The sequence below is a fragment of the Apus apus genome, chromosome 2 (genome assembly GCF_020740795.1).
Source record: "Apus apus isolate bApuApu2 chromosome 2, bApuApu2.pri.cur, whole genome shotgun sequence".
In the NCBI taxonomy this organism is placed as follows: Eukaryota; Metazoa; Chordata; class Aves; order Apodiformes; family Apodidae; genus Apus; species Apus apus.
In genome coordinates, this window is record NC_067283.1 from 138,234,435 (window position 1) to 138,250,879 (window position 16,445).

Consider the following 16,445-nt stretch of genomic DNA (forward strand, 5'->3'; position numbering starts at 1 on the left):
AAATAATAATTTTTCTTCTTCGCATTTACACGTCCTTCTCCCTTTTCACATGTGTTATTACACTAAGATGAAAATCTATCACTAAGTGGTTTGCTCTCCTGACCAGAGGAAATGAAGTTGTAGCAAAGGGGAACAGAAGGCATATAAAAAGGAATATAAAAAATTATGAGGAAAGCCACCACATTAGTTACGAAAAACTGAATCCTATTATAAGGAGCTACAACAGCGAAACTGAGATTAGAAATGCCTAAACTATGAAAGATCCTTTTTTTTTTTTTTTTTTCTTGTCAGGAGCAACTTTTAAAACAGATTCCTTGTTCTTATGAAAATAAACCCAAGGAATTAAGTGGAATATAAAACATATCTTTGTAGCAAGGAATGTTCCTAAGGACAAGTAGTATATTTTATTAAACACTTAATATGGTTGGAAAAAGAAATAAACAAACAAACAAGCACTCAAAGCTTTCATAGAACTAAACCAGAGAGGAGCAGTAATACATTTCTGTTAAGCACAGAGTTGGGAACAATTTCTTCAAGTTTAATTTTATTATGCCAAACTCAAGTGTTTCCAGCCTATATTTCATCTGCAGTTTACTGCCTCTATTTCAGACCTGAAGAGTCTTACATGCTTGCTGGTTTTTCCAGATACTTTGGCTGACTTAATAACCACACAGCTTTTCTTGTTTATCTCTTACTTACACTGTCACTACCACAAGAACATTTGATAAGATATGCAAGCTTTTGAATACAGAAGAGAATGATACGTTATTAGCCAAAAAAACCCTGAAAAGCCTGATTTACCTTTTCATTTCCATTTCCAGTGCTGAGGCTGGCAAAGAAAATTATTACAACAGGCTTTTTTTAATTTGCTTTCAAGATCTTTAGCCTTCAAAGCACATGTCAGGGTTTTAATCTTCAAACACAGTATCAATTTTTTCTTCTTCAGCCAGAAAACTTAAGGAAACAAGATTGTACTATTGCTATGCCCACCTGCCCGTTATTTTTGAAGGTTTTCAAGGTTGAGATAGAAATCACACAAACTAAGTTAGACAAAGCTTCAGGGGAATTGGTGTCTGGGATGAGTTGCTGCAGGGAAAAATGCTGAAGCAGAAGCTCATCAACTGCCTATTCCAATTGCCTATCAGCAGGAGCAGACTAGCCAGCTAAGCTCAGAGACTGAGCATGTAAGGCCACAGGGGACCTTTAGACATCTGGGAGAGATCTGAGGAACATAAAATGGAAATCAAGCTATTGCCATGGATAATCTTAGAAAATAATAGGGGTTCAGGAGAGTATTTGTAACAAGAGTGGGACTCATATGTGGGGGACAGGGAAAAAATCCACAAAAAACCAAAGATCATTAATTTTGCTGTTCATGAAACAATTCAGCCATTGATCAGTCATGAAAATTCAGTAATGAAATCCACACATTTTAGTCAACAGAACACTTATGATTATATGCTGCTTAAACCTGTGGGGTCCCAAGTGATAAGGTGCCTTCAGCCTTGCCTTAGACCACACTTGTCATCTTCTATGGACAGGGAGTTTGGTTTTGAGAATGTCTTAGGGCAGGGTTAGATATGAGAAGTTGACACTAGGATTCACCTATGTCAGACCTATAGTTGTCATTAAATGCGTCTGTTTCCCAGTACATATATACTTTGTCAACACATTCATTGTTTTTTGCATTCATATTGCTATAGCAAATACTTCCAGAATTCTTTGTGTTAAAGTTTTGCACTTAAGCTCAAGAAAGTACATGAGGTGATCCAAGTCATCCTCAGCTATCAATCAACTAGGAAAAGGAACATCTGTATTTCATGAATGTGTCTGTATTTAACTACATTTTAAGTCCATCTGAAACCCCAGGGGTAGTAAGCTCTGTTCCAAAATTGCATTTTAAATTACCAAGAGAAACTATTTTGTCATTAGCTTTTTATATTTTGTCCATTATGTTTCCAAATAGAGGAATTAGTTTTTTAAACTTTACATTTTATTCCAAAAATACTCATTTTTCTTTTCTCTTGAAAACTGCAAAACATTTTGGGATGACTGGAAAATCAGAGGCATTAAGTTCCTGAAAGAATGCTTAATGTAATAGGGAAAGGTAAATTTTCAGAGTTCTCTTACATTTTCCTTGTTAGCACTCTATGGAAGTTGGGAGAATATAGCAGGGAAGTATGCTTACATTATCATAACATGCTTTCTTAACTATCCACTACTACTGACAGGATACAAAAATCTTTGCACTGACCTAGCACAGAGTACTTCAGTAATTCATGTTATTGTTCACAAGTGGAAAACATTTATATTTTTTGCTGCTGAAAATTGGATTAAGATCATATTTTAACAAAATTTGATCTGAAATAAGTCAGTTAAAGACATGAAAATCACATCCCATTAGTAAAATAGGCTTTTTATTAAGGTAATAATGTGATGTTTTGTACTACATTTAGAATAGATTATTCTGTTAGACATGATAACACTTGTTTTCAGAGGAAAGAAAAGACACAATCTTGAACCGACAGCTTTAGTCTCAGTTATGTACTAGGATGAAGCAAAGGAGCTTTCTTGTTCTTTATGCCTGTAACTGTATAAAAAATTTTGCAAATTCTGACTTAGTGCCCAACTGTTATGTAAAAAAAATTAATAAATATTAATTTGTTGTTCTTTTGTATGCACTGATGTACTTAGAACCAGGAAGCACAGACAAAAGGACATGATTTTATTATATTTACTCTAGATGATATCCAGGTTCTACACCACCTCATTTCCAATTGCATGGTGATTAACAGAGTTAAAACTACTAAAGCAGTCACGAGTACAAAGAAACAGAATTCAATACTGGTTTTAAGAAAGACCTTAAGAATTTACAAAGTTGATACTTATTCAAAAATAATAAGTAGGGTGCAAAAGAGTTTTATTAGCTTTGGCAAAATCTGTGGGGATATTCTGCTTAAATCATGTTACTCCAAGTTCATTAAACAATTATCTCTCTTACTTTATTTATTTTGTCTGATAATGCTCTTAGGAAGCTTTGACTTTTTATAGACAAAACAAAATTGAAACCAGACACAGACAATATATCCTATGGGTTCATCTCCTGTCAGACAATTCACTGAATAAAGCAGATAATAATTCAGTGTTGTAGAGCAGCAGTGTCTTCGCAGAAGCCATAAAGATTATTCAGCTCCTTTTGCCTTAGCTGAGAATGTGGAAGGGATTTTGTTTAAGACAATAATTTCTAAAAAGGTCAGTATAGTTTTCCACTTCCATTGTGTGGAATTATTGATTATATCATTTGAAGAAAACTGTGGTCTATAGAAATTACTTCAATTTCTTCAGAAGAATAAAGGTGCTACATAATGTTAACTTATAGGAGCATAATGCTATATATTAAAAATTATTTCTATGAAATAGTAATAAATATTTGGTGGTAAGTTTAAATAATATGTTTAGATTGAAGCTAGAGGTAACTTCTCAAAATAACAAAACAAAACCTGAGTTATTGCCAGTTTAAATAAAGAACTAAATATCTGTATAGTCATTCCAAGTTTGAAAAGTGTGTCTCAAAATCTTTTTCATATCCTGCAGCAAGTCAGGCTGTTGCACTTCATTTTAGACTAAGTATATTAGAGGAGATATAGAAGTTAGGTTCACTTTTTAAAATTTTTTCTTCTCAAAAGCACACTGCATCAGTAGTAGAAGACTTCCTGATGATGAAGAATCCCAGCAACAGAGTCCAGGCAAACCTCACAGAAATGTCACCTCTGGCTAGACAATGGGCCCCAAACAGCTCAGCTTCCTACAGTGACTCATGTACAACAGCCATTGCATCTTCATCAGGACTGGATTTCAATTTAACTTTCTTACTGTTTAACTAAAGACAGAACAGTATTCCCTACTGAGACAAGTTATGTTGAGTTTTCCTCCCAAACCACCTTCACTCTAGAACAAGTGAACCCTGGGAATATACAGACACTTTCTGTGGCTCATAGTAAGTGCACCCCAGGGAGATTGATATGTTTTAAAGTAAACTGATCTTTTGTATTAATAGAAGCAAAGAATAATTTTATTTTTTAATAAAAGATCATTAAGCTCATCAAGTCCAACCATTAACCTAGCACTGCCAAGTCCACCACTAAATCATGTCCTTAAGCACAACATTTACATGTCTTTAAAATACCTCTGGGGATGGTATTCAACCAGTGCCCTAGGCAGCCTGTTCCAGTGCCTGACAACCCTTTCAGTAAAGAAATTTTTCCTAAGATCCAATCTAAACCTCCAATGGCACAACTCAAGCCCATTTCTGCTTGTTCTCTCACTTGTTGCTTGGGAGAAGAGACCAACACCCACCTTGCTACAACCTCCTTTCTGGTTTCTGTAGAGAGGAAGAAAGTGTCCCCTCAGCCTCCTTTTCTCCAGGCTAAGCAATCCTACACTCCTCAGACACTCTTCATAAGACTTGTGTTCTAGACCCTTTACTAGCTTCATTGCTTTTCTCTGGATACAGTCTGGCACCTCATCGTGCTTCTTCCTAGAATTATAGAATGGTTAAGGTTGGAAGGGACCTTAAATATCATCAGGTTTCAATCTCCCTGCTATGAGCACAGACACCTCTCACTCCACCAGGCTTTCTTGGCCACCTGGGCATACTGTTGGCCCATGTTCAGCCAGCCGTTGACCATCACCTGTTGACCATCACCACCAGGTCCTCTTCCTCTGGGCAGCTTTTCAGGCACCCTTCCCCAAGCCTCTAGCATTGCATGGGGTTGTTGAGACCCAAATGCAGGACCCAACATTTGGCCAAGTTGCATCTCATACCATTTGTCTTGATCCATTGATCCAGACAGTCCAGGACCCTCTGTAGCGGTTTGGTGAGCACTTCTACCAGCTCCCTTTGTATTCCCTTTTTGGTGGATCCCATCCAGCCCCACTTCTAAGAATGATGAATTGGGAGCTTAAGATAACTTTCAGTTTTATTCTTTGACAAGAAGTAAGTTGCATAACTTAGGGTTAAAATTAAAAATCTAAAAAAATCCCTACTTTTGTTTCACCTCAGACAAAAAGGAAGACCTTTTGGAGGTAGGACTTAATTATCTTTTCTTTTCAGAAGACATCAATTCATCCCAAATAGCAAAGATGCACATGATTAAGAGCATAGATGCCACAGGAAAGATCAACAGTCAAACCATCTGTACATGAGTTTGAGCCAGGACTTTGAATCTCAGCTCCACAAACCATTTAAATACCCCAATCATCAGATTTATGGGTTGCTCTTTTCTCTCTTTCTTAGGCCCAGCTGCCACACTAAATAGCTGAACAAGAATAGATGATGACTGACATCAGAGCCAAAAAGTTATAGTGCCAATTTGAAACGAGTCCCAAAGTGACAGGCTGCTCCAGTGAGTCCCAAATGGAAGAGATCAGGCAGGAGATGCTACTCCCTGAAGTAAACTGTTCCATGATGACAGCACACAACTGTCATTTGGGATGAACTCTGCTACAATTTTACTGAATTTTCAAATCAGTAATTAAAAAATGACACAACAAAACAAAAACAATAAAAATCTCACCTGGTTAATGTAAAACAGAATTTCCGTATTTCAGTTAGAAAGTTTTTTTAATAACATTATAGTTTCTCATGGTGCTCTGCTACAGGCTGTTAGCATAATTTAGCTGAATTGTGATACAATTTCATAAAATTTATGAAGTTATTGATGCAAGGAATATGTTACACAGATAAATTGACCGCCTTTGGAAGACCACATGAGTCTTATCAGTGTACATTAATGCTGCTAAATTGTAGCACTGGTGTCCGAGTAGGCATAAGTATATAGCCATGTCTCAACAGGTTTGAAATGGATGTTATCCAGTAACACTTGCACAGGAAAGACTGGGCTGATTGCAGCACATTTAAAACACAACTGCACTCCAACACAAAACTGCTTTTAATTTTACATCCAAAAATACTCCCCAAAATAAAGAAGATGCTTACTTGTGTGATAACATCTTCTCTGGTGCCCAATCTAGTGATCCAAAGCCCTCTGAAACAAATACTGTTTCGTTCTTGCACCCCTTAGATAATACTGTGGAAATACACACTGTAGATTAAGCCTTGGTCATGACCAGAATAGTTTCATGAGCATGTTTTCATAAAACTGAATATGGTCTCTCACTACTTTGGTATCATGTCTATCTCTACTGGACATGTTGGATTTAGACCTCAGGAGAAGCAAAGAACATGCCAGCTCTTTTTAGAACACTGATGAAAGAGAGAGTTATCTGAGTAACAGTTGCAGTCAGAAGTTACTTTTTATTAAACTAGCGTGACATGTCATTCTTTATCACAGAAGGGTGGGTCTCCATGAAAGGCGTTACTCATACAATATCTTAATACACATTCCAGTCACCAAAAATCATTTCCTTATATCCAAATTACTTGGTAAACATTTGAAAGAAACAAATGACTTCCATATCATCTATTCCAGTCCCTAAAGCAAATTATTTTTTTCAGATGTAAGCAACTTAACGACTTTGAAGTATAGTATCATAAGAAATGTATTTGTGACTATATGTTACAAAATCATTCCTGTTTTAAGTGTGCCTTTTTTATCCCCTTGTACTCATAACTCAGTCTCAGAAGCTTACTCATGTAACATAATAATTCAACACCACCACCGCTCCCAACCCATCTTGTTTGTTTACTGTACAGAAGCAACATGCCTTTTATCTTTACCAAGGACATGTATTCCCTAGTTGCTGCCTTTCTCAAAGGTCCATCCTGTCTTGAAGTTCTGTATTTTTGTAAGAAGGAACATGCTGATATTGCAAGGCACTTTATAAAATTCTTCACACTAGTGGCAGGGAAAAAACATGAAGCTCTTTCTGCAGAAGGAATTATGGGATATCACAGTATAGCACAGAATTGAACAGAATCAAAGAATTGTCAGAATTGGAAGGGAATTCTAGAGATTATTTAGACCAATTCCCCTGCTAGGATCCCCTAGAGCACATTACTCAAGACTGCGTTCAGTTGGGTCTTGAATATCTCCAGAGAACAGGACTCTACAACCTCTCTTGGCAGCCTGTTCCAGTGCTCTGTCACCTTCAATGCAAAGAAGTTTTTTTTCATCTTTAAATGGAACTTCCTACATTTGAGCTTGTGCCTGTTGCCCATCGTCCTGTTACTGGGAAGTACTGAAAAGAGTCCGGCTCCAATCTCCTTATATCTACTCTTCAGGTATGTACAGACATTGATAAGGTCTGCCCTCAGCCTTCTCTTCTCCACGCTACAGAGTCCCAGCTCTCTCAGGCTTTCCTTGTAAGAGAGATGCTCCAGTCCCCCAGTCATCTTTGTTTCCCTCTCTTTGTTTTCATCTTTGTTTGGACTCTCTCTAGTAGTTCTCTAGTAGTTCTTTGTCTCTCTTGAACTGGGAATCCCAGATCTGGACACAGTATTCCAGATGAGGCCTCACCAGGGCAGAGGAGAGGGGGAGAATGACCTCTCTCTACCTACTGGCCACACTCTTCCTTATGCATCTCAGGATTCTATTGGCTTTCTTGGCAACAAGGGCACATTGCTGGCTCATGGATAATTTACTGTCTACCATGACGCCCAGATCTTTCTCCTCAGAACTGCCTTCCAGTAAGTCCACCCCTAACCTATATTGGTGCATGGTGTTCTTCCTCCCTAGGTGCAGGACCCTACACTTGCCCTTGTTGAACCTCATTAGTTTCCTTTCTGCCCACCTTTCCAGCCCGTCCAGGTCATGCTGGATGGCAGCACAGGCCTCTGGAGTGTCAGCCACCCCTCCCAGTTTGGTATCATCAACAAACTTGTTGAGGACACATTCTGTCCCCTCGTGCAGGTCACAGATGAATATGTTGAACAAGACCTGACCAAGTATTGACCCCTGGGGGACACTGCTGGTCACTGGCCTCCAACTCGACCCTGCACTATTAATCAAAACCCTCTGAGCTCTGTCACACAGCCAGCTCTCAATCTGGCTCACTGTCCACTCGTCCAGCCCACAATTCCTGAATTTCCTAAAGAGCATGTTATGGGAGACAGTGTCAAAAGCCTTGCTGAAGTCAAGGTAGATGACATCTGCTGCTCTCCCCTCGTCCAGCCAACCAGTTATGTCATCATAGAAGGCTAGCAGATGGGTCAAGCATGACTTACCCTTGCTAAATCCATGTCGACCATTCTCAATATCTTTCTGTTCTTCAACGTGTTTAAATATGACAACCAGAACAATTCACTCCATCACCTTCTCAGGGACAGAGGTGAGACTAATTGGCCTATAGTTTCCTGGTTCATATATTTTCCTGGATATACCTCCAGCTAGCTAGCTATATGGATGGATGTAGTACGGATAGTGTTATGAAGGCTGTCCTCCTTCCACAAAACTTTCTGTATTACTTTTGTATTCCCAGAATATCTTCAAAATGCCTCCCCATGTTCTTTGAACAATTCTTTCCCTCAGAATTGTTTCACTAAGCCACAGGGGGAAGGAGAAGCTATAGAGAGTGCTTTGAACAGCCCCTACTGCTCTGTTAATCAGGAGAAAGCAAACCAGAATAACCCCTGTGCTACCAATAAAACCTTGCCAGCTCTGAAAACAAGGCAGCCCTGTGCAAACTGCCATTTTGCTTGGGCATAATTTGTGGAATCTTATTTAAGTCAGAACAAAAGCCCACTAAAATTTAGTGATGAGGATCTTGTGTCACAAGACAGTGTTCACACGCAGTCCTGTTCAATGTGCTAGTACAGGTATCACCTAGGTGTTGGGAAAGAAGGAATTGAGTAAAATAGGAGTAGGACTCCCATCACCTGGATCCCTCCTGTGCAAAACAGGGAAACAAAAACTCTACTGTGAAGGAAGACACAGGTTCTTATTATAAAATCCAGTTATCTAATTATCAGGAGCAACTGCATATCCTACCAAATGTTTTAGGGATAATAACTGTGAGGATGAAAATTTATGTCCATATGAGATCAGTCAACAATCATACTTTCATTTATCTGACCTTATTACCTTAAGTGTAATATTGTGTTGCTTTGCTTATATTTGAGTTACTATTTGTGACCAAAAAATAAGTGACTTGGATACAGCTCAAGCCAAAATCCACATAGGAAACCTCTTATTGTCATAAAACCACAGGCCTGTTGGTGGCTAGGAATATTTAAGTACTATGTGGTTTTATATTTTTCACATTACAATAAAGGTTTCCTAATTTTAGATTCCTGTTAAAATTACAAATTGTTATCTGAATAGCTGATGAGTTTTTTAATTCCTGTGAACATTTTAGGTCCCAGAAATCCCTTTTCTTTACTCTAAAGGGGAAAACTTATGGTGAATGAAGATAAAAAAATGAGCTTTTGACAAACTTATCTAGTGCAGAATAGAGCAGTTCCCATCTTCAGAACTGTTTGATAGTATTTGAGTTCTCTTCAAGGAACACAGGAATACAGCAAATGTATCGGTGATACCAGACTATTGTGAATGCAAGAAGTGTGAAGATTTTGTGGCCATACCAATGTATAACATAGCTTAACTACTTTGAATCCAGAGAAAAAATATTAAAGTTAATTCAGAACAGCTAGCTTCAACAAAACTGAGAATTACGGAATATATTGTTACAATTCAAATTCTGAGCCTTTTTTTTTTTTTTTTTTGGTCAAAACATTCTCCTCAGCCAAGCCATATGGCTTATGTAATTTTTTATTAAAAAAATATATCTCAAGTTTTTCTACTAAAATATTGGAAGAAGAATCATGAAGACTATAAAAACAATTTTCAAAATGGGCCCGGTGTATTGCTTTTTAATGTCAGGATCTCAATTGAAAAAGAAAATGATGAACAATACAACAACTTGAGTTTCTACCTCTTTGCTCAGGTCATGTACAATATTAATTGTTGTGGTGACCTATTTTGAAAAAGAAAAAAAGTGCAAGTTAAAATTGCGAAACAGAGACAGGAAGGTGGGCAGAAAGACTTATAACAAAACTGAAAATTGGACTGAAACTTTCACAAGAGAAATTAAAATAAGACTTAAAACAGATTAAGACCATAAACAGAATTAGGAAACCACATTGTAAAACAGGAGCTGGACACTTTGCAAAGAAAAATGAAATGTAAGTTAAATCTGGAATTTTTCAGAATACACTGAAAGATGGTACTGGGAAATAAAATCTTAGTTGAAGCAGTAGCTCTTGTTACTAATAATTCAGGTAGATCTAGACACTCAAATACAGAACTTTCAGTCTTTAGGACTTGCAAGGGACTTGTGAGGTGAATACATGAGGTAACCAGCAACCTGATCGCCACAAATAGAAGGTATTGCAGTAAATAGGTGGGACATATGTCCAAACTAGACCTTAGTCAAGAGTAAAAGACATCATGGCTAAAGGAAATCAAACACTTACAGTCTGAAGAGGTGTGCAGTTGTAAGCAGAACATCTCATTTACATAGGCAGAAGACACAGATCACCAGAGTTGTAAACTAGTTATAATTTACTGAGGCTCAGAGGAAAGCCAGATTATTCCAGACAACTTAATGTAAATGACCACCAGAGCTGCATCCAGAGTGCTTTCTCTTCTTGAAAAAGTTCTGGTAACCATCTCTATAGTCCAGCTCTCAGTGTGCTGCAGAATTTAAGCCATGGAACTGCATTAATTATCCTGCTTGGTCATTGTATCATTGGCACCATGGAGCTAGCCATTGATTCGAACCAACAGCTTTAAGGAGAGAAGAAAATGAAGAAACAGTAATGGAAGTGATTTTCAGACACAAACAAATGCTAGTGTTAACATCTGAGATAAGCTGGCAGCAAACTTAAGAACTGAACTGGTGCTGGTCTCTTAGATGTTAATCAGGAACATGAAATTAAGGGATGTAGAATTTAACACTGAACTTCATTCTTGCCTCAAAAACCAAAAGAAAAACAAGCTGCAGGTCAGAAAGACGGGAGGTGGTTGCCATAAAGCTTAGAAATTCAGCTGTGAGTCTAATATGTACAAGTGACCCTAATCTAGCTCAGGACACTATGAATTATTAAAAAAAATTCTAGCTTTCTTTCATCAGAGAAAGGACATTAACAATACTGTAGTAATAAAGCCATGAAGTACAATTAAATTCTGATATGCAGGGGAAAAAACTGGCTAGAAAAAGGGTTGTTGTGGGCTAGCCAAGGCACATAATTTCAAGTATCTATTGAGAGTCTTTCTCCAGTGACAGAAAGCAAGAAAATAATTTTAAAGGCCTGAGGAAGCCCTCAATAGACTTTGAACCCAAAGAAGCCCCCCTTGGGAAACTGAGTGAATGTTGGGTTACTGAGTATGGAATAATTCTGTGAACTTCATGGGAATCACTTAACTAGATGTGCTAAAAGGCTAAAGAATAGGGAATCCAATACTCCATCACATAGTTTGGCAAAAAATAGAGACAGCAAGTGGGAAAGGTGCATTTATCCAAGAACAGAAAAGCTGGAATTTGAGCCAGAACCCCTGATAGCCAAGTTAGCACATGAGCTTATCATTTGTTTGGATTTGATTATTTCTAATGACTGCCTAATAAATGCCAGACACTGTATCTTAGAAAGCAAGCTTGTGTAATCTCCCCCTACTAAAAGCATCTCAGATTTGCATATGGTAAGCAACAGTTTTTTAAATTATATTCTCCTTCTAGAGGCCAAAAATCTAACAGTGTTTTAAATTTCCTTCCCAAGCCAGGAAATATGAAAAATGATTGAAACCTACTTCAGGGTAATCTTAGCTGTTTATGAAAATATTTGTTGCTACATTTCAGATTTTCCTGATAAGCAAGAAATAGCATTATAGAAAAGTTCACTCAAGGATATGAAAAAAAAAATAATAAAAATGTAATAAATATTGATAAGAAAAGGATGGGAGGATGAACTCACAGTGTTTCCTCTGAATTTCTTCCAGTTAGTGTTTAATAACAAAACTAAATGGCCCAAGACATTTTGTAGTCAGAAATGAGCTCTTAGAAGCAAAGGCATAAGTTACACTGCACAGATGAAGAATAATAACAAAACTGAACCATACTGGTAAGGACACTAAGGAAAAAGATGACGTAACCAATAAAGCTGCATTAAAGGTTTTGGATTCATTGCCTATTGTTTTAGATACCCAAGAAAGTGTAACTTTTTTGTTCAGAGTAGAGATTAGACACCAGTAGAAATGTAGCCAAAAGAAAAAGCAGAAATAGTACCACTATTACTGTAGCATCACTGACTTTGTGGCAATTTATTTATGGATGGAGTTGTATATTTCCTACTTCCAAAAAAATTTATGGCAACTTCATCTCTGAGTTGAGGTCTGGAAAATACATAGAACAGGAAGTGAAGTACTTCCATGTAAGTTGAAGACACAGCATGAAACTGAATCAAAGACGATGATTGCCTCAAAGTTTGTTTGTGGAGTTAGTTGGTGCTTGGTGACTCCTGTAACCCAGCAGCAGAGAATACTCCGTGTGCACCTGTTCTAAGGATCTCAGCATAGAGTCAGAGAAAATGTGCAATCATCTTCTACAACTGGAGCAGCCAATAACTTTTGAGAGCACTAGCAGTATGGCAGGTTGGTGGCCTGAGACCCTGTCCAGCTATGAAGGCAGTCAGTACTTCCTTGCAACTGAGTAACTTCAACAGGTTTCCAGATTCTTTGCCAGTAAGAACTAAATGCACGGAAACTAAAAGAAGCCGTGGAGACTTATTATTACTGTTATTATATTATTATGATATTGTTTATTTACGTTAGATTTGGGGCTCTAGTGAGATACAAGCACAACAAAAATGTTTCAGCAAATCTGGAAGGCTGTATCTGAATTATGGGCTGAGAGAACACATATTAAGTACAACCATTCTAAGTGAGATCTGTCCCTCACCACACTACCTGGTTTCCATTGGACAAAATACTAGGTAGGTGCATCAGGAAGGAGGGGGAATGTGATCCAATAGACAGCACTCACACTCTCTGAACAATGACAGAATTAAGTTAGTGGTGTCCTTGCCCTGAAGTTCCGATGCTGTCACATATTGCAGTAGTCCACAAAGTATCCACCAGCCCCTATTATCCAACATTTTGTGATAAAAGATAACCACAGAAGAGGGTGTAAGCTAGTTACTTCGATGAAATGGTTCACAGATGCAGAGACAAGCCTAAATCCCATTTTTTTTTCTCATGACTTACATAAAGGATATGAGATACATAAAGTTATCAGTAAAAGCCCAAAACAAGTAACTTTTAATTGGTAGAAGTAAATGATCTCTTAGAAGATTATGGAATTCCTAAAAAGAAGTAAAATTAATTCAGAATAATTGAACTAGATAAAGTCAACATAATCTAATCCTGAACAGACTCACAGTATTGTAAAGGAAAATTTTAGGAAAATGTTTGACTAAGTGAAGGGATACATATGAAAAAAGGTCACATGTGAAAACTTTAGAAAGAAAGGCTGTTTTCATTAAATGGTCTAAGATAAAGTACAGGAGAGAAAAACTGAGTAACTCTCAATAATTTAAATGGTATGCATAAATTAAAACAAGCAATAAGTAGAGAATTAGTTAAGTTGCAAATACAAATTATAGTTTCCTCATAGGTAGAACTGGTAGAAACTTCAGCTTTTGATTCCCCCCAAATAATGTTTTATATTTTATTTGACTCTAAGCCAAAATAAAGCAAAACAGTTTTCAAGTTTTCCACTAAATCAAAACTTTATGAATTCTGAAAAAAAAAATCAATTTTGCAAATATATTAAAATTATACATTTGTTATTTGAATATTCATTTTACTTTGCATATATTATGAAACATCTTGTTATCCATATTAACAGAGGTCTGACCTAAATGGTTAGTTTTCACCCCGAAAATTTTTATTTTCAAGTAATATAGAAATACTGAGAAGAAAGCATCTATAAAATTCAAAATTACTTTTCTGTTCAATAACCTGCTATTACATTTATTTCTGAAATGATAAGTTCTGTAATAGAACTTTTTCCCATATAAAATTTTACTGAACTGAACTTGTTTTTATTTGTAAACATTTTAAATGCTTTCTTCATGTAGTGGTTTTTTGAAAGTAGTCAGAACAAAGATTTTCTCTTCCAGTTCTGAAAATTTCACTGGGAATGCCACTAAAATTCAAGTTCTCAGTGACTCATTAACTGGTTGAAAGGAAGAAGTCAGAGAGTTGTGGTCAATGGGACAAAATTTAGTTGGAGGTCTGTGACTAGTGGAGTCGATACTGGGACCAGTACTATTCAATATTTTCATCAACGACCTGGATGAGGGAACAGAGTCTGCCCTCAGCAAGTTTGCTGATGACACTAAAATGGGAGGAGTAGCTGACACACCAGAAGGCTGTGCTGCCATTCAGAGAGACCTGGACAGGCTGGAGAGTTGGGTGGGGAGAAACTTGATAAAATTCAAGAAGGGCAAGTGTAGAGTCTTGCATCTGAGGAAAAACAACCCCATGTACCAGTAGAGGTTGGGGGCTGACCTGCTGAAGAGCAGTGTAGGAGAAAGGGACATGGGGGCCCTGGTGGACAGGAGGATGACCATGAGCCAGCAATGTGCCCTTGTAGCCAAGAAGGCCAATGGCATCCTGGGCGTATTAGAAATGGTGTGGTTAGTAGGTCAAGAGAGGTTCTCCTCCCCTGCTATTGTGCCTTGGTGAGGCCACATCTGGAATATTGTGTCCAGTTCTGGGACTCTCCATTCCAGAAGGACAGGGAGCTGCTTGAAAGAGTCCAGTGCAGAGCCACAAAGATGATGAAGGGAGTGGAACATCTCCCTTATGAGGAAAGGCTGAGGGAGCTGGGTCTCTTTAGCTTGGAGGAGAGGAGACTGAGGGGCAACCTCATCAATGTTTACAAATATGTTAAGGGTGAGTGTCTGGAGGACGAAGCCAGGCTTTTTTCAGTGATGTCTAGTGGTAGGACAAGGGGCAATGGGTGCAAACTGGAGCACAGGAGGTTCCACGTAAACATCAGAAAAAACTTTCCTGTGAGAGTGATAGAGCACTGGAACAGGCTGCCCAGAGAGGTTGTGGAGTCTCCTTCTCTGGAGACATTCAAAACCCGCCTGGACGCATTCCTGTGTGATGTGCTCTAGGTGATCCTGCTCTGGCAGGGGTGTTGGACTAGATGATCTTTTGAGGTCCCTTCCAGTCCCTAAGATTCTGTGATTCTGTGACTCAGAGTAAGGAGCTCCATCAGAAAGTTTGATCAGGCAGTGAATGAAAAAACACAGAAGTTATTTAGATTGGAGTAAATTTTTTTGAGCTGGAAAAGAGAAAATAGCCTGCTGAAGTCATGTCATATGTAATTTGGTAAGTTATTTATTTTCTTTTAATCCTATTTTAAGTATCAACATTTCCAGTACATTGGTTTGATTGGCAGAGGTGTTGTATGACTTGGGATAAACCCCAGTAAAACTTATCATTCCTATCTGAAACAGGCCAAGTTCTGAAGGAGTTCCCCTCAGCTGAAAACATCAATGCATTAGGGACTTTATCACATACCTATTGCCCCTTAATGTCACAGAAAGTTGAAAATCCAGAGAGAGTGACAGCAGTACTCTTCAGTGTATATGCCTTGGCCTGACCTCATTTTAACCTCAGTAACCGATGGGAAAGAAACCCTAAGTCATGAGAAGTGATGCTAAACTAATTGAGAGAAATAATATGATGACTTTCAAAAGTAACAGATGTGACAAAAGGTAGCTTATAAGATTGCAGGACCACACCACATCACTATAGGCAGAAGTATGTGATTAAGATAATAGAAAGCACTACTTGAAATCTGACACTGTTGTGAATTGTACAGCTATTCCACATTTTTTTACCTTACCATTTTGTATTCTTTCCAGCCTTTTTGAAAATCAAGACTCCCATCTTCTCGGTGCTGTATAACTGTCCATCCTCCTCCAGCAATTTCCATATTGCAAAAGACCTTTTCAGTGATAAAAAACAAACAAACAACACACACACAACAAAACCCAATAAAACAAATTTGCATCAGAATCCTGTCATCTTAGGGGAAAAAAATATTTGTGAAGAATGGATCTAAAGAAGACTGTTTTGCTGTAGATTTATTCCCTGTGCCCTCAGTTGCTTGATTACAACCAGAGCTCTCCTTATGTTCAGTGTAATTCTCTCAGTAGTATCTTCTGTTCTTTCAGCACAATATCCACGAACATGTGCCCACCATCCCCCTCTTCATCCTCAGGTTTCCTATCACATGCCCTCAATGTTCCCCTTCTATTTTCTCTGTAGTGCCTCTGAAATCACTCCCTTCCTCTTAAAACAATAGTATTTTTTCAGTGCTAATAATGTTTTCTATAGCTTTTAGCCAAATGTCATTCTGTCTAAGAAAGAATCTTCAGGAATTCTTACAGAAAATGCTGATCCAGGTAGTCC

The 16,445-nt window shown here is 37.8% G+C and overlaps 1 protein-coding gene across 1 annotated transcript in view; it reads right to left on the bottom strand.

Annotated features, from left to right (window-relative positions):
- The window catches only part of ANGPT1 (angiopoietin 1), a 159,032-nt gene that overhangs the window by 43,073 nt on the left and 99,514 nt on the right, over positions 1-16,445 (bottom strand). The window contains exon 6 of the mRNA XM_051612373.1: positions 15,877-15,978. Coding sequence (XP_051468333.1) covers positions 15,877-15,978 — 102 coding nt within the window. The remainder of the gene's footprint in view (positions 1-15,876; positions 15,979-16,445) is intronic.